Raw genomic sequence first — 24,557 nt, 5'->3', positions numbered from 1 at the left:
ATCCCAGCTACTCAGGAGGCTAAGGCAGGAGAACTGCTTGAACCCGGGAGGTGGAGGCTGTGGTGAACCGAGATCGCAACAAGAGGGTAACAAGAGTGAAACTCTATCTCAAAAAAAAAAACAAACAAACAAACAAACAAAAAACATTAATCTCCATAGAAGACTTTAAAAGCTTCCAAGTGCTCTGCTAAGTATTTGATCAGGAGGACAGCAAAGAACAGAGAAAACGGAAGGAATTCCACCTAGACTATGCTAACTTTTAAATTTTTTATATAAAAATTAATTTAAATGCTCATAAACAACCAGAGTATAGTGATCATATAATCTTAGTGATATATTTAAAAAAAGGCTGGGCATGGTGGTTCACACCTGTAATCTTAGCACTTTGGGAGGCTTAAGCAGGAAAATCACATGAGCCCAGGAGTTCAAGACCAGCCTGGGCAACATGGTGAAACCCTGTCTCTACAAAAAAATACAAAAACAAATTAGCTGGGCGTGGTGGCATGTGCCTGTAGGGAGGCTGAGGTGGGAGGATCACCTGAGCCCAGGAGGTTGAGGCTGCAGGGAGCCATGATTACACCACTGCACTCCAGCCTAGGTGAGGGAGACCCTGTCTAAAGCAAGCAAATGCTCAAGAGAGTGATTCATTTCTGAAGCCTCTGACAAAATTTTTCTTTTTTCTTTTCCTTTTTTTCAGACAGGGTCTCACTCTGTTGCCCAGGTTTGAGTACACTGGTGCAATTTCGGCTCACTGCAGCTTTTGCCTCTGGGGCTCAAGCAATACTTCCACCTTAGCCTCCTGAGCAGCTACAGATATGCACCACCACTGCCTGCCTGGCTAATTTTTGTATTTCTTGTAGAGATGGGGTTTTGCCATGTTGCCCAGGCTAGTCGTGAACCCCTAGGCTCAAGTGATCCACTCACCTCGGCCTCCCCAAGTGCTGGGATTACAGGGGTGGGCCACCATGCGCAACAGAAAAACTTTTCTTTAAACAACTGAATCACCAAGGTAAAAGCGGATTATCAGTTGGACTACCATGTGTCCACATTACAAAGGGATTGAGATTAGAGGCAGAGTTCCCATGTGCCATCCCTGTATGCAAGGAGAACACGCAAGGAAGGCAGAAGCAGGACAGTAAGTTAGAAGGCAATTTTAATACATCACACATTGAGCAGGTGGCCTGAAACAAGGAGAAAAGCGTTAGATGGATGGCATTACAAGGATTTATCTGTTTCCTCTTCCTCATAATAAACATCACTAAACTTAGGAAGCAGTTTGAATTATGCAGATTTTAAAAAGATACTTAAAAGTATCATAAATTGTCATTGTGCACTGAAACCTTACCAAACCACTGTGCAGTGAGTACTATTCACCAACAAGCCCATGTCTCAAAGAGATCACACTAAAGAGATCAATTTTTCTTCCTTTTTACAAAATATTTGCTCACTAAAAGATATGTTAGAAAAAAATTACCTGCATTCCCAATACCCAATGACTATATTTTCATATATGCTCTGTGTTTTTCGTTCATATGTATGCACCTATGTTTTCCTAAAATTTAGATACTGTGCCTGTTTCATGACAAGCTCTTTTCATTAAATTTATCATAAACACCAGCATGGTATTTTTAGACAGAATTTAGTCTCTTTAATAGCATCCACCAATTAAAGTGATACCATGGTGTTCCCATGCACTTATGTTTTCAAAGAGAGAAAAGACAATCTAACTTTCCTATTTGGCAAAATAAAAACACAAATATGCATAGAACAAAAATAACCATGGCCTTCAAACCCAGAGTTACTAAATTTTAAGCTAAAAAAAAATCAAATGTCATCAATAACTTGCAATATTTTTATTAACATAGATGAATGTATCAAGAGAATGGCATAAATGAAAAGGCAGGAAGGTATGCCCACATCTTTTAAGTCTCTCTAGAAATCTAAAGATAAACCATTAGTTAGCTAAGATGCTTCATTTCATAGCATTTTCTGAAATACCTTACCATGAGATTCATTTGCTGCCTGCTTTATACTGTTTTTATAAAGACAAGATGGATTTTTTATTTTTTTAAATGGATTATTTTATAGTAGTATAGTATAAATAGAAAGCGCAACACTGGGTGGTGATGTAATTTTTCCACATACGTAGGAATGATCTAAATGACTCGTTCAAGAATCTGTGGTTTGTGCTAAGAACCATTCCCTCTTTTTATATTTAACTACTCAAAAGAGCATTCACAAGGAATGAAGTTTCCAAAATAACTCATTTAGCATACCATGCAACTACAACTAGTCCAGCAGATTAAGTGCATGAGTAACAAGAAATAGGGCAAGTCCATTCAGAAAAAATTAGAACACATAAAGAATTTTCATTTGAAGAAAATCTAAATGGAGTAGTATTTTTAAAAGTTGCTCTGGAAGAAAGCTGCGAGACAAAACTTTTTCAAGGGCTAAGTGGTACAAGGCAGCCATGCCTGGGTATAATCTATAGTCAACTTTTGAAAAGGAAGAAGCCAGCCAATTAGCAAATACACAAAACTTCACATATCCTTTAGTGTTCTAGAAACAGAGACACATATGAATTTCCACTAGTTTCCTTCTTAACCACACACTGTAGTCTATGTGAAGATTTATAGTATCAAAGAAAACTTACACTACTATAATACATATATATGCACGACTCCTCCCTCCACCTAGAGTGTGACCTTTAACACTTTTAATCAAGTTCCCCATCCAAAAGAGTAAACGCACCCAATATGTGTATTTATGTATTTCACACATGTATTAGCTCTCAATCCATATATTAGAGTGGTGTCTAAAGAGTATTAACTGAAACATCTTACCATATTCTGAAGAGAATACGAATTCCATCTCTATTTTTCAAGAAGAAACCGAGAGTAATTGTCAAAAGTCACTTGCACCAGTTTCAAGTGGTTTAGTCACTTTGGCACCTATCTTACAATCTGGCAATTCCACTCTTAAGTACAGTTGGCCTGCTGTATCTGTGTATTCTTTTTTTTTTTTTTTTTTTGAGACGGAGTCTCGCTCTGTCGCCCAGGCTAGAGTGCAGTGGCTCAATCTCGGCTCACTGCAAGCTCCGCCTCCTGGGTTCATGCCATTCTCCTGCCTCAGCCTCCCGAGTAGCTGGGACTACAGGCGCCCACCACAATGCCTGACTAATTTTTTTGTACTTTTTTTAGTGGAGACAGGGTTTCAGCGTGTTAACCAGGATGGTCTCGATCTCCTGACCTCGTGATCCGCCCACCTCTGCCTCCCAAAGTGCTGGGATTACAGGATGAGCCACCGCACCCGGCCTGTATCTGTGTATTCTGCATCTGCGGATTCAACCAACCAGATTGAAAACATTTGGAGAAAAAATACGCCTGTACTGAACATGTACAGACATTTTTTTCTTGCTATTATTCCCTGAGCACAGTATAAACAACTATTTACACAGCATTTACACTACGTAAGTAATCTAAAGATGATTTAAAGTATATGGGAGGATGTGCATGGGCAAATACTACGTTATATTGTATCAGAGACTAGAGCATCTGCAAATTTTGGTATGCAAGGGAGGTCCTGGAACCAGTCCCCCACAGATACTGAGGGATGGAGTGAGTGTATTTACCCATTAGAAACAACCCATCAACAGAAAAATGTGTACAATGGAATATTCTTCAGTAAATAAACTACTGAAATATGCAATAACAAATGTATCTCAAAACTTTTTGAAATTTTGAAATTATTTCAAGCCAAAAATGTCAGTCACAAAAAAGTTCATACTATATGATTTCATTCACATGAAGTTGAAAAAAACGGGAAAATAATCTATGAGAACAGAAATCAGTTCAGTGGCTATTGCTGGGTGGGAGTGATTGGCAAGTGGCATAAAATGACTTCTTTTTTTTTTCCCCCGAGACGGAGTCTCACTCTTTCGCCCAGGCTGGTGTGCAGTGGCACGATTTCAACTCACTGCAACCTCTGCCTCTGAGGTTCAAGTAATTCTCCTGCCTCAGCTTCCAAGTAGGTGGGATTACAGGCGCCTGCCACCACGTCTGACTAATTTTTGTATTTTTAGTAGACGGGGTTTCACCAGGTTTGCCAGGCTGGTGTCGAATATCCCGACCTTGTGATCCGTCCGCCTCGGCCTCCCAAAGTGCTGGGATGACAGGCACGAGCCACTGTGCCCAGCCAAAATGACTTTTTTTTTTTTTTTCTTGAGATGGAGTTTCGCCCTGTCACCCAGGCTGGAGTGCAGTGGTGCAATCTCGGCTCACTGCAAGCTCCACCTCCCTGGTTCACGCCCTTCTCCTGCCTCAGCCTCCCGAGTAGCTGGGACTACAGGCGCCCACCACCACGGCTGGCTAGTTTTTGTATTTTCAGTAGAGACAGGGTTTCACTGTGTTAACCAGGATGGTCTCGATCTCCTGACCTTGTGATCCGCCCGCCTCGGCCTCCCAAAGTGCTGGGATTATAGGCGTGAGCCACCGCGCCAGGCTGCCAAAATGACTTCTAAGGTGAGAGAAACGGTCTTTGTATCTTGATTAAGGTGTGGGTTACACCAGTAAGTGCACTGTCAAAATTCAAACTATGTTTTATTGTAAGCAATTACAGCTCAATAAATTAAAAATTAAAAACTCATTCCCACTAATATACTACTGATTTTGAATTAAATGACACCAAACCTATATATTATTTTGGGAATCACAGGACAATTCTTATCTTCTTCAACAAGGGAATACTCTTTCCTCAAGGTCTTCTTTCAGATTTCAAAGTATGATGTATGCCACGCTTAAGACTAGACCTAGATTTTTTTATGTTAAAAATCTCATTTTCTAACTACTAATTGCTATATTTTATATACTTAAATTCAGTCACTTTTAATAGACTATTAATTTTTTAAATTTGACTATTCTAGAGAACCCCATCAGTGGCAAAAAACATATTCCATTCCCAATGCTTAACTTTCATTTATATTTTATATCTAAAGCACTAGTCAAAACTTTCAAAACAGTGCTCTTGATTTTAAACTGAAACATTTCAACATTATGCATACAATTGAAACAGTCTATTAAAGCATTATTCTACTCTAAGTATCTTAAATAGGAGTAAGTGTTGAGTTTATTAAATGTCTGTCTTCCTACCAGACCACTGTGTTTCTTACACAGTCTTTTTTTTTTTTTTTTGAGATGGAGTCTCGCTCAGTCACCCAGGCTGGAGCGCAATGGTGCAATCTTGGCTCACTGCAACCTCTGCCTCCTAGGTTCGAGTGATTCTCCTGCCTTGGCCTCCTGAGTAGCTGGGACTACAGGCGTGTGCCACCACACCTGGCTAATTTTTGTATTTTTAGTAGAGACGGGGTTTCACTATGTTGCCCAGGCTGCTCTCGAACTCCTGGCCTCATGTTATCCGCCCACCTTGCCCTCCCAGAGTGCTGGGATTACAGGTGTGAGCCACTGCACCCAGCCCATATTGTCTTCGTATGTTGTAAAAAGCTAATCACAGTTGTTTGAGAGTTATTATACTTTAATACTTACATGTTAGGATAAATCAAGTTATACTGGAGTAACAATTTTAAAAGCTCAGTGGCTTAAAATGAAGGTTTATTTCTTATTCACATTACATGTCTATAAAGAGATAACTTTATGGAAGCTTCTTACACCATCCTTATTCAAGGTGACAGGATCTTTATCACCTGAGATATTGCCAGTTACCACGGATGGGGGAAGGGAATGTGGGAAGTTATATGCAGACTTAATAATGGCTTCTGACCAAAAGTGACAGTAACATTTCCACTCACATGCCACTGGCCAAAGTCAGTCAAGTGGTCATGCTTCAAAGGGGAGAAATACAATTACATCATATACCCTAAAGGAGAACCAAAAATGTTAAGTGAATAGTCATTAGTGCTGTTCCAAGTGAAAATTAACAAAGATAATTTGGCACTGTATTTTGGAGATTTATGTATAAAGTCATATAAAAGATTGCTTTTTATTTATTATTATTCTTTTTGAGATGGAGTTTCACTCTTGTTGGCCAGGGTGGAATGCAATGGGGTAATCTCAGCTCACGGCAACCTCCGCCTTACAGGTTCAAGCAATTCTCCTAATTCAGCCTCCCGAGTAGCTGGGATTACAGGCAGCCACCACCACGCCCAGCTAATTTTTTGTATTTTTAGTAGAGACAGGGTTTCACCACGTTGGCCAGGCTGGTCTCGAACTCCTGACCTCAGGTAATCCACCCACCTCAGCCTCCCAAAGTGCTGGGAATACAGGCATGAGCAATTGCGTCCAGCCCAGAAGATGGTTCTATGGCTTCCTTTTTGTACCAAATGACAAACTGAAGAATTGGGGATAATTTCATTGTATTTCAGCAATTGTCACAGAGAAGTAATCTGTCAATATGATTTTAGGTCCTTTGAAAGTAACCTTTTTAGGCCGGGTGCGGTGGCTCACGCCTGTAATCCTAGCACTTTGGGAGGCCAAGGTGGGCGGATCACCTGAGGTCAAGATTTTGAGACAAGCCTGACCAACATAGTGAAACCTGGTCTCTACTAAAAATACAAAATTAGATGGGCGTGGTGCTGCATGCCTGCAACCCCAGGTACTTGGGAGGCTGAGGAGGAGAACTGCTTGAACCTGGGAGGTGCAGACTGCAGTGAGCCGAGATCATGCCATTGTACTCCAGCCTGGGCAACAAGAGTGAAACTCCATCTCAATTAAAAAAAAAAAAAAAGAAAGAAAGTAACCTTTTTACTGGTTGGTTGCAAGTCTCTATTAATATAATTTTTTAAATATTAAAAGGATGCAATCCCCAGTGCTATGCACAATTCTTGATTTGTAGCCCTGAGCTCTTCTGCTAGGAATGTAAAGTTTTATTCTCTTTTATCTTCAATACTTTACCTTATTCACCTGGATCTTCAAGTAGTACCACAATGGGTACCTTGTCTTACTAACTTAACAGATATCTTGTCTTCTTGCACACTGTGGGTGTGTCTCAGGTTTGTTCTCTGCTTTACTGATTTAGTTTTTTAGAGTGTTAAGTCTGCTAATTACCACCTAAAAACCAGTTTTATTGTGTTTGTCTCCTTGTGCTGTGTTACTTTTTTCTGACATTTAATAGAAATCTTCCATAATATTTCAATAATAGACCCTTTAGCTCACTGATCACATTGGTTTCTGTAACTTTCTCTGAGTAATTAAACTATGTTAGGGGCACAGTTTTCTGCTAAGTCCATAGGATCCCTGTTTCTCTTTATTATAGTTTTATATTCATAAGCCTCATATTGATTTTTAAGTCTATTCATCCTATAATAAAGAATTGTCAATCCAATCCAGATAATCTTCCAACATCACTAACACCAGTACTCTCAGTCTTTATGGGCATTAGCACAGTCCCTAGCAGACTAATAGATGACCCAAACAAGAGAAACTTCCCACAGGATTCCATTAAGTTTTTTTTTTTTTTTTTTTTTGAGACAGAGTCTCGCTGTGTCGCCCAGGCTGGAGGGCAGTGGCACTATCTCGACTCACTGCAACCTCCACCTCCCGAGTTCAAGCGATTCTCCTTTCTCAGCCTTCTAAGTAGCTGGGATAACAGGCGCGCACCACCATGCCAGGCTAATGCCCGGCTAATTTTTGTATTTTTAGTAGAGACGAGGTTTCAACATGTTGGTCAGGCTGGTCTCAAACTCCTGACCTCGTGATCCGCCTGCCTCGGCCTCCCAAATTGCTGGGATTATGGGTGTGAGCCACCACGCCTGGCCAGGATTCCAGAAGTTTTTAAGGAAGGACATACAGGTAGGGTTGCTATAATTAAATAAAAAATAGTAGTGACTTAAACAAGATAGAAGTTTCTCATGTTAACAGTCCACACTTAACAGTCCTAGGCTAGTATGACCCAAGCTCCTATCTTTTTGATAAGTTATCCTTACTATGGCTTGCATTTTGTAGCATAGGACAGCTGTTGGTAATTTCCTTTATCATGTCTGCATTCTAGCCATTGGGAAGGAAAAAAAGTAAGGATACATGTTTTCTTATGACAGAAACTAGAGCTGTACACATCTCTTCTAATACTTACAAACCCACTGGTCAGAACTTAACCACATGGCGTACCTAGCTACAAGGGAAACTGGGAAATAGGGTCTAGGTGAGCAGCCACATACATGCCCATGTAAAACTCAGGGACTCTTACTAATGAAAGAATGGGGAAATGGATGTTGGCAAATAACCAGCAGTCTCAGCTATAAGAAATAATAGGATGGGGGAGAGGAGAAGTGAGAAAGAATGTCCAGAAAAATCAGGGTACTCTGCCTCATATTCTGAAAGGAATTGCAAACAAAGACAAATTAAACAGACATTTATCCTCTTTACTGTGCAAGCAATTGGAAATCCAACCAAAGGTATTTCATAGCACAATGTGAAAACCAGAAGGGCTTATCGTGCAGGGGAAATTGCAACACACCAAAAGCAGCCAGGAAGTAAATACTGAGGAGGGTCTGATTTTCTAGCCTGACCTAGACTCTTAGAGTGTTTTTGCTTCTTATTTCTTATTGCAATTTAATAAAGGAATTTAAAAGTTTGTTTTATTTTTTGGAGGTGGGGTCTTGATCTGTCACCCAGGCTAGAGTGCAGTGACACAATCATATCACTGCAGCCTCAAACTCCTGGGCTCAAGCGATTCTCCCTAGCTACTTGGGGGAACTAATTCCCCCAAGTAGCTAGGACTATAGGCTTGTGCCACCACACACAGCTAATTAAAAATTTTTTTTTTTTTTTTTTTTTTTTTTTTTTTTTTTTTTTACAGACACCATCTCACTACATTGCCTAGGCTGGTCTTGAACTCCTGGCCCCAAGTGATCCTCCCACCTCAGCCTCCTGAGTTATCAGGATTACGGCACAAGCCCCTGGCTCCTCAGAAAGGAATTTTTAAAAAGAGGAACATGAAGAGGAATTTCCCAGAATTTCAATTCTTTCTGCTGTCTTCCTGGAAACTAATCTTAATCACTGTGGCATACAACCTGTAGTAGAGAATTCAGAAGTAGAAGTCTCAGAATAAACCCAAATTACTTGTCTTCACAGGCTCATTTAGTTTACAAACTACATATGTTGTTAAATGTGCTGGTAAGTCTAAAAGTTCAAGAATCTGAACGTATTATTATTCAACGTGGACAAACTCTAAACATCAAATATTTTTACATTTAAAGTAAAAAAAAAAAAAATCCAAGGTACTTTGGAAAACTATTTTAAGTCAACATGCTGTAAACAGTCTAATGTTGATGATGAAATGTATCATTAGCTTCCACACTTTCTGTGGTCATGTAATCCTTTCTACCATTCCTTCTCATGACATGTCAAATAATCCTAATTTTTAGTCTAGGGTCACTATACATTCTTATTGAAATCTTGCATTAGACAATTTTGAAGAGAATGCTGACCAAGAGATACTTTATAAAGAAATACTATTAATAATACAGCAAGTCTCTAAATCACCAGTCTCTAAATCACAGTTTATGTTGCCATAAATTGAGTAGGAACTCAACATGAATTATCTCCTAGAAACAAAGCATATCACAGTTTATTTCCCAGACCAGCCCATAAAAGCCTACTTTGCCCCTGATGTTTAGACCGTAAAGAAAACTGTTCAAGGTGATAGTGGAAAATAGTGAGGAAAATACATTGTAAGCTCCATCCCTGGATATCTTATTACATTTCAATTTTCCTCAAATACAAGTAGGTCGATAGGAGCAGCAGCATCTAAGATGAGGAGCTGATGCACTGGTTGAAGGTGTATCCTAAATTTGGCCACAATAAATTTGGCCACTCACTCACTACTACTGTTTAGGCTTCTATCCTATGGCATAGGTTTCTTTTTCTCTTTACTTAGAATCATTTTCTCTCCATAAATCCTTACTCATTCTTAAAAACTATGCTTCACTCGAAATTCAACAGTACTATCTTCAGGATGTCACCATACTCGGAAGATCTGTAATGTAGCTTTTACCGCGGATGCCGTATTAAGTTACCCTACTCTCTTTCATACACTATCCAAAGAGTTGCTCCAGGGTTTGCTTACAGCATTCTCATCTTTCTATCACTCTCAGTAACCAACCAGCACAGTGCTTAACTGAGACATATGGTAAAAAAAGGTTTTTAAGTCCCATAGACCTGGATTTATGTGGCTCTGTCACTCATAAGATGGGAATCTTGAGCTAGTTACCTAAGCACTCTGAGTCTCAGTTTCCCCTTCTGTAAAATGGAAACAAACCAGCTCAAAGGGCAGTCTGCTACTCAAGCAGTTAATGAGTAATTTTTTGATGTTTAAGAGAAAAATTGCACCCAAATTAAAAGCTGTAAATTAGGCAAGAAGGCTGTGTCTAACGGCTTACAAGGGATGCCAAAGAAATAACTTGTAAGTGAATACAAATACGTTTGTTTTAAAAACTTAACTTGGCCACATTAAATGAAACCTGATTTTTTCCTTTAGGAAACACTGTTAATGCTAATTGAAAGATGGTAACCCAATAATCTTTAACATACTATAATTGGAGCATTAAATATACCAGACCCACAGCAATCACTCAAACATATGTTGCAACTGACATGCTATGAAATGTGGCATCTCAGACTTAGAATCACGCTCTTTTTCTACAAGGTTAAAAAAAAACAAGGGGGAAGCCGAACACAGTGCTCATGCCTGTTCTAGCACTGTGGAGTCTGGAGCAGGAGGATTGCTTGAGCCCAGGAGTTCGAGATCAGCCTGGGCAACACAGGGAGATGCTGTCTCTACAAATATTAATAATTTTTTTAAAAATTAGCTGAGGGTGGTGGTATGAGCCCGTGGTGACAGCTACTTGGGAAACTGAGGCAGGAGGCTACCTGAGCCTGAGAGGTCAAGGTTGCGGTGAGCCATAATCATGCCACTAGCCTGGGCAACAGAGCGACACCCTGTCTCAAAAAAAAGCACTTGTATCTCCACAATATGTATCAGTGAAATCTTATACTAAAATTACACTATATATTTTATACATTATTTCATTTGACTCAGCAATTCTGAGATGTATGGTATCTGTCTTTCATGGGTGAGGAAAAAAGATTTATTTTACAGATGAAACAAATTAAGCTTGAACAAATTATGTAACTATAGTTACACAGCTTACTAATTAGTAAAGCCAACCCTCAATTCTAGAGACACTGACTTCTAGCTATACTAGGAGCAATGGAGACACACAATTATAAAATATATGCCCCAAAGGAGTTTGCAGTGTAGGTGTGAAGACATGGAAAATATGAAGATAAAAAATCTAAACGTACAGAAAATCCAAAAGAATGTGGTAAATTATAAAGTAAATAGTACAGATTTGTGTTCCTCAGTATGTTACCAATGTATGACCTACATTAGAATTTCTGGGAATGGAGCCTAGAATCTTTTTAAGCACATTCCCCAGCTGACTCTTAATGCCCATTTATATATTCATATTTCAGATTCGCTGGTATAAACAATATGCAGAATGAGTTTAGTAGAAGGGAGAGGTCAAATGGACTCATTTCTCTCTTTCAAATATACCTAAGCTATTTTCCAGTATTTTCCTTACGTTGCTTTTACATACAATCAAATAATTTAGATTTAAATGGTACACAAAAAAGTGGCTTTAACTAGAAATACTACTACTAGTTTCAAACAACTCCTCATTGTGAAATAATTTATAAAGTCGTGATAGACCAATTTTATGTTTTAATAGCAATTATGGCAGGTTACTAAGCTAATACTTTACTGATTATAAAAATCAATTTATGGGCAATGTACAAGGTCAAATTCATGAACAAACTGATTATCTAAATATAATAATACTGCCACCTAGTGTTCAACTTTTAAAACGACATAATCATACAATTGGAATTTGGGAAAAAACCCCCACAAAAGAGTGCTGTTAGAACAATAAAAAAAAAAAAAAAAAAGAAAAAGAAAAAAAAAAAAAAAGAGAACAAACAGTTTTGGCCGGACACAGTGGCTCATGCCTGTAATCCCAGCATTCTGGGAAGCCGAGGCAGGTGTATCACTTGAGGTAAGGAGTTTGAGAACAGCCTGGCCTATATGGCGAAACCCCATCTCTACTAAAAATACAAAAATTAGTTGGGCATGGTGGTGGTCACCTGTAATCCGACTACTCAGAAGGCTGAGGAAGAAGAATCACTGGAACCCGGGAGGCAGAGGTTGCAGTGAGCCAAGATAAAGCCACTGCACTCCTGCCTGGGCGACAGAGCGAGACTCGGTCTCAAAAACAAAACAAACAAACAAGCAAAGACAACTAACACTTTCACAGCAGGAACAACAAAACTGCTTTAAGAATTGGCCCAGGTTGGGCGTGGACATTTTGGGAGGCCAAGGCGGGTAGACTGCTTAAGGCCAGACGTTCAAGACCAGCATGGGCAACACGGCTAAACCTCGTCTCTATAAAAAAACACAAAAATTAGCCAGGTGTGGTGCTGTGTGCCTGTAGTCCCAGCTACTCAGGAGGCTAAGGTGAGAGGATCGCTTGAACGAACCAGGGAGGTGGAAGTTGCAGTGAGTCGAGATGATTTCAGTGCACTCCAGCCTGGGGAACAGGGTGAGACCCTGTCTCAAAAATAAAAAAATAAAAAATTGGTCGTTTTAGAGTCACTACCAGTATCTCAAGGATCACTGATGAAATGGGCAGCTAATACCAAATCATAACACTTCATATGTTTCAAATAAAAATCTTGTAATTCAAATAAAAGAGAACCAATTAAACAACTATCACATGTTGAATAGCATTAACTATAGCTACAAAAATTGGAAACAAGTTTTAAGAGACACTAAATAATACATAGCTATTTAAATACTGGGGAAAAGCATTATCAAAAGACAGTAAATGTGTGACAATTTGTATTTTCCAAAGATGGCAACAATATCTCCCATCCACATGTTCTTCTGCAATGTGACCTTGTCAGTATCAAGTTTAGGTACAGCCTATTTCTCCATTCCCTTCAACTCAGGTGGGTCCTATCATGGCTCTGACGAATAGAATACTGAAGTGATCCTGTGCCAGTTCTAGGCATAACCCTTACCTACACATGTCTAGCTTCCACTTTCTCAGAACACTTGTTCTTGAGGTATTTCTCTTAGAAGCCAACTACCACGTAGTATAAAATATGACTACTGTAAGACAACTATGGAGAAGCCCTGGAGGATGACAGATCCATGTGCGGAGGTCAAGGAGCACGGAGGAACCAGAAATGCAAGTGAAGAAGTTATCATAGAAGCAGATCTTACAGGCCCAGCAGGTGCCAACTGTCCAGATAAATGCTTCCCAAATTACTGACTCATAAAATCATGAGCAAAATAAAAATGGTTGTTGTAAGCCACTAAGTTTTGAGGTAGTTTGTAATGTAACTGTAAATGAAACAAAAATTGGTTCCTGAAGTATTATGTTGCTTTAAGAAAAATAAAGAACACTTGCCTCTTGTTTTCAGATTGGTGGTGGGTGGGCCTCAAGAAGAAGGAGGTGACGGTTTGACAGACAATGAGATAAATGTTATTAGAGGCAGGAAAAAAGGTATAAAGTATTAAGACATAAGCTTGTAAGATAAATATACTTTTGGTATTATGAATTATTTCATTAAAAAAGGTGATAGTGGCCAGGTATGGTGGCTCATGCCTGTAATCCCAGCACTTTGGGAGGCCGAGGTGGGCGGATCACCTGAGGTTAGGAGTTCGATACCAGCCCAGCCGACATGGTGAAACCCCGTCTCTACTAAAAATACAAAAAATTAGCCAGGTGTGGTGGTGGGTGCCTGTAGTCCCAGCTACTCAGGCAGGAGGCTGAGGCACGAGAATCGCTTGTACCTGGGAGGTGGAGGTTGCAGTGAGCCGAGATAGCGCCACTGCACTCCAGACTGGGCGACAGAGTGAGATTCCATCTTAAAAAAAAAAAAAAAAAAGTAATAGTAATGGGCTCTCTTAGTTGCTAACTCAGATGAAAGGGTGACATATGGCTCTGATTATGCAAGTTGGGCCGTATCTATGCTTAAGTTTGCTATTAAGAGGAATTAGTGACAATGGGTTGTCCTAATTTTCAAGCACAAATTAAACATTAATTAAATCTAAGACTGTCCAGCTGGGCGCAGTGCCTCACACCTGTAATCCCAGCACTTTGGGAGGTCGAGGCGGGTGGATCACCTGAGGTCAGGAGTTTGAGACCAGCCTGGGCAACATGGTGAAACCCCGTCTCTACTAAAAATACAATAAAATTAGCCGGGCGTGGTGGCATGTGCCTGTAAATCCCTGCTACTCCGGAGGCTGAAGCAGGAGAATTGCCTGAACCCGGGAGGTGGAGGTTGTAGTGAGCAGAGATTGTGCCACTGCACTCCAGCCTGGGCGACAGAGCAAGACTCCTCCATCTCAAAAAAATAAAAAAGAAAAAGAAAAGAAAAATGGGACTGTCCAAAAACAATTCTGAAAATGTTTACTGAATTAATATGGTTTAATCTAAAAAGTTTCAGACAATGTAAAAAATTTTATGGCAAGCATAATCAATCATGTATACCAAGATAATTTATTAGGAAACACTTGATGTCTGGATTCAAATTCCCATGAAAAACAGTAATTTAAATAAGAAAAAAAGTCACAAATGTTGTCCCTTCGTGGGTTGTAGAATATTTGCCCACCTTGATTTCTTCCCCATTTTCTTAGTGTAAGAGGTAAAGGCTGAACTGAGCTGGCAATAAAGAGCAGATGCCTTTAAACCAGCGAGCTGATGCAAATTCAATTACATATACAGTCACATGTTGCATAACATTTTGGCTTAGAATGGACTATATACACAATGGTGGTCCCTTAAGATTATAATACTGTCTTTTCATTGTACCTTTTCTATGTTTCGATATATAAATACTGGAGGCACTGCCTCCAGAGAGCTGAACACATTCACATATATGGCAGGGTCTGTATGCACCCTGACAACTCACAGAACAACGGGATGAAAGGATACTTTCTCCCACTTTTCATAGGTAAACTGGATAAGTTAATGTACCTGAGTACCTACAAAAATGTAGTAAGTGGGGCCTGGCGCAGTGGCTCACACCTGCAATCCCAGTACTTTGGGAGGCCGAAGGTGGGGGTATCTCTTTGAAGCTAGGAGTTTGAGACCAGCCCGGCCAACATGGGGAAACCCCGTCTTTACTAAAATAACAAAAATTAGCTGGGAGTGGTGGTGCACACTTTTAACCCCAGCTACTCGAGTGGCTGAGGCATGAGAATCACTTGAACCTGGGAGGTGGAGGTTACAGTAAGCCGAGATCATGCCACTGCACTCCGGCCTGGGTGACAGAGCGAGACGCTGTCTCAAAAAAAAAAAAAAAAAAAAAAAAAAACTAGTAAGTGAAGGTACAATTGGTCAGACATGCCCCACAAAGCCTACACTGAACAGGATGTTAAGAACACCACATACGGCCGGGCGCGGTGGCTCACGCTTGTAATCCCAGCACTTTGGGAGGCCGAGGCGGGCGGATCACGAGGTCAGGAGATCGAGACCATCCTGGCTAACACGGTGAAACCCCGTCTCTACTAAAAATACAAAAAAAAATTAGCCGGGCGTGATGGTGGGCGCCTGTAGTCCAGCTACTCGGGAGGCTGAGGCAGGAGAATGGCGTGAACCCGGGAGGCGGAGCTTGCAGTGAGCCGAGATTGCGCCACTGCACTCCCGCCTGGGCCACAGAGCGAGACTCCGTCTCAAAACAACAACAACAACAACAAAACAAAACAAAACAAAACAAAACAAAAAACCACATACTAGAATATGAGTTTGGCCAGAAGCTCCAAAAGCCAGAATAAATACATGCTAGGTATGTATTTAAAAAAAAAAAAAAAGATACATACTTACCTCTGAGTTAAAACTGCCTACAGTACTCAGTACAATAACACTGTACAGGTTTGTAGCCCAGAGGCAATAGGCTATACTATGTAGCCTAGGTGTGTTGTAGACTATACCATCTAGGTTTTATTAAGTACCATCTATGATGTTCATATGATGAAATCACCTAACGATGCATTTCTCAGAACATACCCTCATCAAGTGACATATGATTTTAATGCAATCTAAATGTACTATTGATATATGACATTAATATATACAGGTGTTTATGTCATATATTGATTTATACTCATGCAGTGTCATGTTCAATTTAGGTATTTCCAACTTAATTTGCTTGATGATAGTCTCAGCAAAACAGAACTTTGCTCCTAGACTCTTCTACACCTGCCCTTGTTTGGTAATGGAATGGATTCTTCGCTTACAAGATATATTACACATTTAACCACAAATATCTATGAATGAGCCTACCGTATATTTTAAAATAAGTGTTGGTTATATCTTATGTCAGAAGAATCAGTATCAAAAAGAAATACTGTCATATATTATAGAAAGTAAGTTTTATTGGATATTTTTTCAGATCTCAAGATTTAACATGGTGTTTGATACTAGTAAGTCAATAAAAGCAAAAACAAAATTAACTTCCTTTGGTTTGATATAGCAGAAAAGTACAAGCAAAAATTAGGAATTCCAAGCACAAGAGAGCATACAAGTCTTGTGAATTGTATCTTCCTTTTTCAGTTGATTAATCTCAACTGTCTTGCTGGTTAAAGTGGAAGTGAGGCTGGTGGGAAGGCTGAAAATATAATGGGATACTTTTACATTATTTAAAAATGGGCCAGGTGCCATAGCTCACACCTGTAAACTCAGAACGCTGGGAGGTCGAGGCAGGTGGAACACTTGAGGCCAGGAGTTTAAAACTAGCCTGGACAACGTGGTGAAACCCTGTCTCTACTAAAAATACAAAAATTAGGTGGGTGTGGTGGTGCATGCCTGTAATCCCAGGTACTCAGTAGGCTGAAGCACAAGAATTGCTTGAACCCCGGAGGCAGAGGCTGCAGTGAGCGGAGATCGTGCCACTGCACTCCAGCCTGGGGGACAGAGGGAGACTCTCACTCCAAAAAAAAAAAAAAAAGAAAAAAAAACGCTACAGAGGTTAGGAGAGCTAAGAAGCTGAAATTATCTTCAATCTCATGCATGTCTGTCTCACTCGTACACATTATCAGTTTGATCTTAACACTGTGGAAGAAATGGAAGGCTCTCTAACTGAAGGGTTAAGCAAACATTTTCTGTAAAGGGTGACATAGTAAGTATTTTAGGTTTTGTGGGTCAAGAGGCAAAATTCAGGATATTAAGTAGGTACTTACATGTCTACTAATGAGGAAAATAAAATTCTCTTTTGGGGATCACATTTCACTTAATTGGAGTTCAAAGTTAATGTTCTCTATCAAAATCAATGACAAATGTTCATGTGTCAGTGATGTTGTGTTAAGAAGATTTTATGTATTTCACTTTCTTTTCACATAGACAAGTAATGCCAAATACCGATATTAATCCACAAGTGTATGATTTTAATTGAGCATATTTATTGCTTGGAAGGCATTCATAGAATTGTATTACATTCTTCTCCTGATAACGGCCTTTTAACATACTGTTACACTGCAGATTAGTCACTACCAACTGAAGGTTAGATGGAACCCCCTTAACTGTACAGTGAAAACAAATTTTGAAATATGAAAATTTCCTTTGCATTTGCATTCAAGTCTGAAAAACACTGCTGAAAATACAGCTTGAGCCTGGAAAATATATCTGCTGCAAATCTATGTGGTAATGAATATCCTATTTTAACTTCTGACACCACTGGAAGTATATAAAGTATATAAAAGTAATTTGACATTACTTATGATTCAAATGTTAACTTGTGAAATTGACTTTACTGCACTTTATGTTTCACAGAAAAGCAGTATTTTGCCTTGTAACTCTATGATGAATTCATTAAGACATATTAGCAAGTTTGCAGCAAAAGCTAATTTTCAAAACCATCCAGTGTTCAACAGTAGTAGCCGAAGGCAGTACTGATTCAGAAAAATCTTACTCTTGGCCCCTGAGTTCAGAAAAATCACAAAACTTTGCTACTGCTAAGTCACCAGATTAGTGTGTCATTAAGACAAGTCACCCTAACAGTATTTTGTTAGAAATATTCAGCTTCTATTTCTAACAAAAATGTCACAAAACTGGCTGAGCATGATAGCTCACACCTATAATCCCAGCACTTTGGGAGGTCAAGGCAAAAAGATCACTTGAGGCCAGGGTTCAAGACTAGCCTGGGCAACACTGTGAGGCCCTATCTGTACCAAAAAAAAAAAAAAAAAAAAAATTAGCCAGGGTCCTGCTTGAGCCCAGGAGTTGAGGCTGAAGTGAGTCATGATCGCACCACTGCACTCCAGCCTGAGAAACAGAGTGAGACTGTCTCAAAAAAAAAGTCACAGAACTGATATTGATAGTTATGTGCACAAGAGTGAATGAAGTTCATTGTTCACAATTACTGGTTAAATAACACAAGGTAGATTAAAGTCTTCTCTAACAAAGTACTGCTGATGAATAATGTAATAAATAGGCTTTTTAAACACCTTACGTTTTCAATCTTGGCAAATCTGTCCCACTAAGTCTTCTGCTCCACATATTTTTACCCTTATCAGTTATAATAAATCTTAGCAGATTCCACTTCAGGTTATACTGAATTAACACTTTTGCAACTGCTTTGAAGCTATTTTCTCCTATAGCTGTTCCATGCAGACTACTCACTGGAGCTAGTTCTTCTGTCAACCTCAGCACTGACTTTTTTTTTTTTTTTTTGAGACAGAGTCTCACTCTGTCACTTAGGCTGGAGTGCAGTGGTGCAATCTCGGCTCACTGCAAACTCCGCCTCCCAGGTTCAAACAATTCTCTACCTCAGCCTCCCGAGTAGCTGGGATTACAGATGCCCACCACCACGCCTACCTAATTTTTGTATTTTTAGTAGAGATGGAGTTTCACCATCTTGGCCAGGCTGGTTTTGAACTCCTGAACTCAGGATCTATCCGCCTCAGCCTCCGAAAGTGCTGGGATTACAGGCGTAAGCCACTGCGCCTCGCCCAACACTGACTTCTTGAATAAACAACTGCAAAGCAGCAATAACATTGATCTAGTCATCAAGAGCCAAGGAAAAATACCTGAGCTAATTTGCCTTGACTTTTAATTGACTATTGATGTTTGCTCCACTGTCCTCAACTCTTCAAGCAACTGTTCTTGGTGAGATGCTAACAGTCTTAAATAAATTTATTTTCTCTGCATACATTTCTTCAGCTGTTGCAATCAAATATGAATTAACTTATCATTGGTAAATGGCTTTCCTTGCTTGGCCAAGAAATAAGCCACTTAGAAACTTCAGTTGCAGCCTCAGTTTCATTCTTTTATTTTTGTGAAAAAATTCTGTTGTGTTAAGATATTCTATTTTACATTATTTTCTGACCATTGTTTTCCTGAGTTAGAAATACTCTGATGAGTGCTCAGTATGGTAATGTCCACGCTTACTGTATTCTTTTAACACAGCTATAGTATCATTGTGTAATAAACACAATGTTTTGCCATCTAATTCAGTGACAAAATAATCCATACTCCACCATGCCTTAAAAGCATGACATTCAAAGTTAACTTTTCTTGTTTTGGTGTGATGGATATGTAATGGTAATAAAAATAAATAAATAAAATAGTGCAGTATGGCAACATATGTGGCAATCAACATGTTGCTGAGTTATAACTGCATCACTGCAATTAGTATGCTGAGCAGCAGAAAAAAAGTGATGAGAGCTGCACATGTGGTTTCTGTCGAAGCTACTAAGCTCTGCTGTTGTAATGTGAAAAGAGTTATATACACTATGTAAACAAGTGAGTGTTGCTATATTCCAATAAAACTTTATAGATACCAGGCCAGGCATGGTGGCTTACACCTGTAATCCCAGCACTTTGGGAGGCCGAGGCTGGTGGATCACCTGAGATCAGGAGTTCAAGACCAGCCTGGCCAACATGCCGAAACCCTGTCTCTACTAAAAATACAAAAAGTTAGCCGGGTGTAGTAGTGGGTCCCTGTAATCCCAGCTATTCAGGAGGCTGAGGCAGGAGAATCACTTGAAACTGGAAGGCAGAGGTTGCAGTGAGCTGGGATCACACCACGGCACTCCAGCCTGGGCAACAAAAGGGCAACAAGAGCGAAACTCCGTATCAAAAAAAAAAACTTTGGCCAGGCGCAGTGGCTCACGCCTGTAATCCCAGCACTTTGGGAGGCCAAGGTGATCGTATCACCTCAGGTCAGGAGTTCGAGACTAGCCTGACCAATGTGGAGAAACACCGTCTCTACTAACAAAAATACAAAATTAGCCGGGCATGGTGGCACATGCCTGTAATCCCAGCTACTTGGGAGGCTGAGGCAGGAGAATCACTTGAACCCGGGAGGCGGAGGTTGTGGTGAACCGAGATCACACCATTGCACTCCAGCCTGGGCAACAAGAGCAAAACTCCATCTCAAAAAACAAACAAAGAAAAACCTTATAGATACTGAAATTTGTATTTTCACATGTCCTACAATATTATTTTTGATTTTTTTTTAACCATTTAAAAATGTAAAAGCCAGAATTAACAAATAGGCCATATATAGGTTGTACTTTGACGACCCCAGATTAAAATTTTATTATTATGAAAGGCAATACAAGATAGAAATCTGCCTCCCACGCAGACAATGGAGCCAATCTTCTAGACTACCTAAACGTCAGTTTCTTTATCTGTAAAATGAAGATAATGGTAGTACTCACCTCACAGTTTTGTTGTGAGGATAAACTGAGTGAATATGTAAATCATTTAGAATAGTGCCTAGTATATAGTAAACGTATTAGCTATTAATATTCCTTACTCAGCAGAATACAGTTGCAAATGATTCTCAATTCCTATTAGCAACTCTATACTTTAAAACTCCCACTGTAGGTCTGAGGCAAGCAGCCTTCTTGGACCAAGTAAGACAAGTCCACAGTATGCCACTACTAATGCTTCTGTTATACTGCCCACAATCCTTCTAGAATTTTCATTCTTAAGTAATTCAAACTGCTAAATATTACCCCTATTCTCAGATGCTGCAACTCCACCACAAGAATAATTTTTGAACAGACTATCTGTAGTCTAAAGTTCTGCTGCATATCTAGATTAATGTGCAAGTAGGAACAAGGTGAAACTTTAAGTGTTATTTTTGGCAATAATTTTATACTAGATATTCATTAATAGATGATTCTGTATAAAAGTTATAACAAATCTTCTTTTTGACTAAAAGGCTTTAGGTGGGACTCAAAAATCATGTTTATCTACTTCCCAATGTATAAAAAGGCCATAAAAGTTTGATTACATTTATTCATTATTTAATATGCATGAGTGTCAGCCCGTCTCTCCAGTCCTCTACCAAATATTTCAGACTAAGGACTTACGAAATTACTGGGGCCTTTTCGTTTCTTCTGGATTAGCTCCCACCCCACATTATAAAAATATACATTTGGATATACAATAAAATATATCTCTGAATAAGTTTACTCGTTTCTGTTTAATTTTTTTTTTGCAATAAATTATTTGTTGGGGAAGAAAGTCAAAAATGTGTTCATTAAATGATAGTTTGGAAACTATGCAAAAGTGAAGGACCCTAAACATTATTTTTTATTTTTATTTTTTTGAGACACAGTCTTGCTCTGTTGCCCGGGCTAGAGTGCAATGGCACGATCTTGGCTCACTGCAACCTCCGCCTCCTGGGTTCAAGCCATTCTCCTACCTCAGCAGTTGGGATTACCTCCTGAGCAGTTGGGATTACAGGTGCCCACCACTACGCCTGGCTAGTTTTTGTATTTTCAGTAGAGATGGGGTTTCTTCATGTTGGTCAGGCTGGTCTCGAACTCCTGATCTCAGGTGATCCTCCCACCTTGGCCTCCCAAAGTGCTGGAATTACAGGCGTGAGCCGCCATGCTTGGCCTCCTGAACAGTAATTTAAATTAAAACCATAATAACAACTCACCTACAACCAAGCCACATTCAGGACAGATCATATCACCAGCTCGGTAGTCCTCCACTAAAATCGCATCTGGATGGTTTGGACATGTGACTCTTGGAAGAGCATCCAAACTAAAAGAAAAAAGTTGTATTTTTACATCTTCCCAACCAACATGTATCAAATTAATCTTCTGGGATGGGGGACGGGGAAGACAAAGATTGTGAACGTTTTTTCATACATACGACTGTAACACATATAAGCTAGATTTTCAAAGTAAACATCCCAGTTAGGTTATTCTAAATTCCAGCTAGTAACTGGCAAGTAGTTTCCACTGGAATTCTTATTTTATTGTGGAAGGCTTTCAAAACATAAATAGAAAATAATTGTTTCTTCTCTTAATATGTACGCCAGTAAGACTTTTAAAAATGTTGATTAGCATAGTAATGACTAGTTACCATAATAACCTGCAGCATTTACATTACCATTCAGTTTGTGCTCTTTGCCACTTATTTCTCTAGTCAGAGAACAATTTCTCTCTGTATTTTTCTACTTATTAACTACTTTAGTAAAAGATTTAAATAGTACACTGAACCCAGTAAGTATAGAAATGAGGGATGGTAGAAGTTGCTCTGCTGAACTTAAGACTTGATGATTTCCTTTAGTCCAGAATTGAGTTATTGAATTTATCATTCAAGAAATTGTTTCAAAAGCTACTTGTTATCTGTGATATTAATAATTAGCTCAATTTATTTTGAACAACAAAGCAGTTTGCAGAAGACACATTCATCTTTTTTTGACACATTAATCTTAAATGATCTGACAGAATCAGCTGTAAAAGCAACAAAGATTTGATCATTATTTCAGGGGGTATGACCGCACAATCATAAATTCTTGGTATCACTGCAAATAAGGCCCTTTTAAAAACCATTTGAAATACAATAAACGGTTAGGTTATGGACATCAGATACACGTAAAAGACAAAATCAACTGTTCTTATAGTATGTAAATAGTATTTGTGGTTTGGGGTAAAGTTTCTCATGCTAGCAAATACAATTCAGAATGTTAACTCTCAACTCAGAAGGTGGTATCTACGGGAAAACTGATAAAATAATCCATATTCCCCCCTAAACTTATCTAGTCAGCTTAACTAGAATATGTCTTGAATCTTCTCATTGGGAACACGGGGGGATGAGTATTACTTCATATTTGTGTTTATTCCATAAATTCCTCTAAGGAAAGTATTTTAATAAATTATGACAAATAAAATTAAACAGTTGATATAAATTATGAAAAACCATGTTGAAATAAAGGAAAATGTTAGCAGAGTAACAGTAATTACAAATTAGTAAAAGAGGAGGCCATGTGCAACACGTGCTAAGAACTAATATCTCTGCAGTATTAAAAAGTAGATAGAAAACTATAGTTTGTGTAATGATACAGAAACATCTCAAAGATACGAAGAGTGAAGAATAAGGTAGAAAACCTATACAAAGCTGAAAAGTATGAACTAACCATACACCATAACATGGATGAACCTCAAAATACTAACAGAATCTAGACAGCAGAATGCATATGCCATTTATGACAACTTTAAAGCAGGCCAAATGAATTGATGGAGTTAGAAATCAGGATGTGGTTTTCTCAAAGGAGGGGGAATGACTGAGGACAGAGACTTTGCTAGTGTCTTAGCTAGTGCTAGTGGTATCTGATTTCCTTACCTGGGTAGTAGCTATATGTATGTGCTCACTTTGTAACTGAGCTGCCCACTTTTAAAATGTGCTAACTTCATTAAAAAAAGGTAAAAGCAAGGTAGTGAATGGAGTTTAAATTAGGTCACTTTCGTGGGGGAAGAGAGGTTAGAACTATTCCTATACATTTGTTAAAGCATAAACACTAGGAAAACACCAAGAGACTAGTAATTATGGCTGATCCAGGGAGACTTAGATGGCTGGGAGCTAGGAAAGGAGGAAGACTACTTTTCATGGTTTTAGTCTATTGCAATTTTGCTTTTGGACCATTAGTATGTGTTACCTATCAAAATAAAAGTATGCCAAATTAGTAAACTTAATCAAATTACCCACAATCAAAAGAGGAACCATACAAATGGGGTGGTGAAGGTGGTAACAGAGAGAAACAATAGGGAGGAATAGAGAAACAACCACCACTGACATTAAAACGATTCGAGACTACTAAAGTACCAGATAATCCCAAACCCCATTTTTTGGCTATCATTTATTGGGCATGGACTGTATTACTTGTGTTACACATTTATTATTGTCAATCTCCACAACAATCCTGCAAGAAAGGCACTATTTCACATTTAAAAGATTATGCTCAGAGAATGCTTTGCCTGAAGTCATGGAACTAGTAAGTGGCGGAGCTTACATTTGAACTCAGAACATTTGTACTCCTCTGTGAGGACACCAGCCAGTTTCATGGCCTAGTGACAATACACCTTCCTGAGGGAAAAACATGCAAAAGGTAGAAATATTATATTTAGGCTGGGCGCAGTGGCTCATGCCTGTTACCGCAGCACTTTGGTAGGCCAAAGCCGGAGGACTGCTTGGGCCCAGGAGTTCGGGACCAGCCTGGGCAATGTAACTAGGC

At 39.2% G+C, this 24,557-nt stretch overlaps 1 protein-coding gene across 1 annotated transcript in view; it reads right to left on the bottom strand.

Annotated features, from left to right (window-relative positions):
• The window catches only part of GTF2B (general transcription factor IIB), a 39,222-nt gene that overhangs the window by 12,814 nt on the left and 1,851 nt on the right, over nucleotides 1-24,557 (bottom strand). The window contains exon 2 of the mRNA XM_001147170.6: nucleotides 21,975-22,081. Coding sequence (XP_001147170.3) covers nucleotides 21,975-22,081 — 107 coding nt within the window. The remainder of the gene's footprint in view (nucleotides 1-21,974; nucleotides 22,082-24,557) is intronic.

Source organism: Pan troglodytes, chromosome 1 (genome assembly GCF_028858775.2).
Source record: "Pan troglodytes isolate AG18354 chromosome 1, NHGRI_mPanTro3-v2.0_pri, whole genome shotgun sequence".
NCBI lineage: Eukaryota > Metazoa > Chordata > Mammalia > Primates > Hominidae > Pan > Pan troglodytes.
The sequence above is the reverse complement of the archived record's forward strand: the minus strand, read 5'-3'. Positions and strand labels throughout refer to the sequence as shown.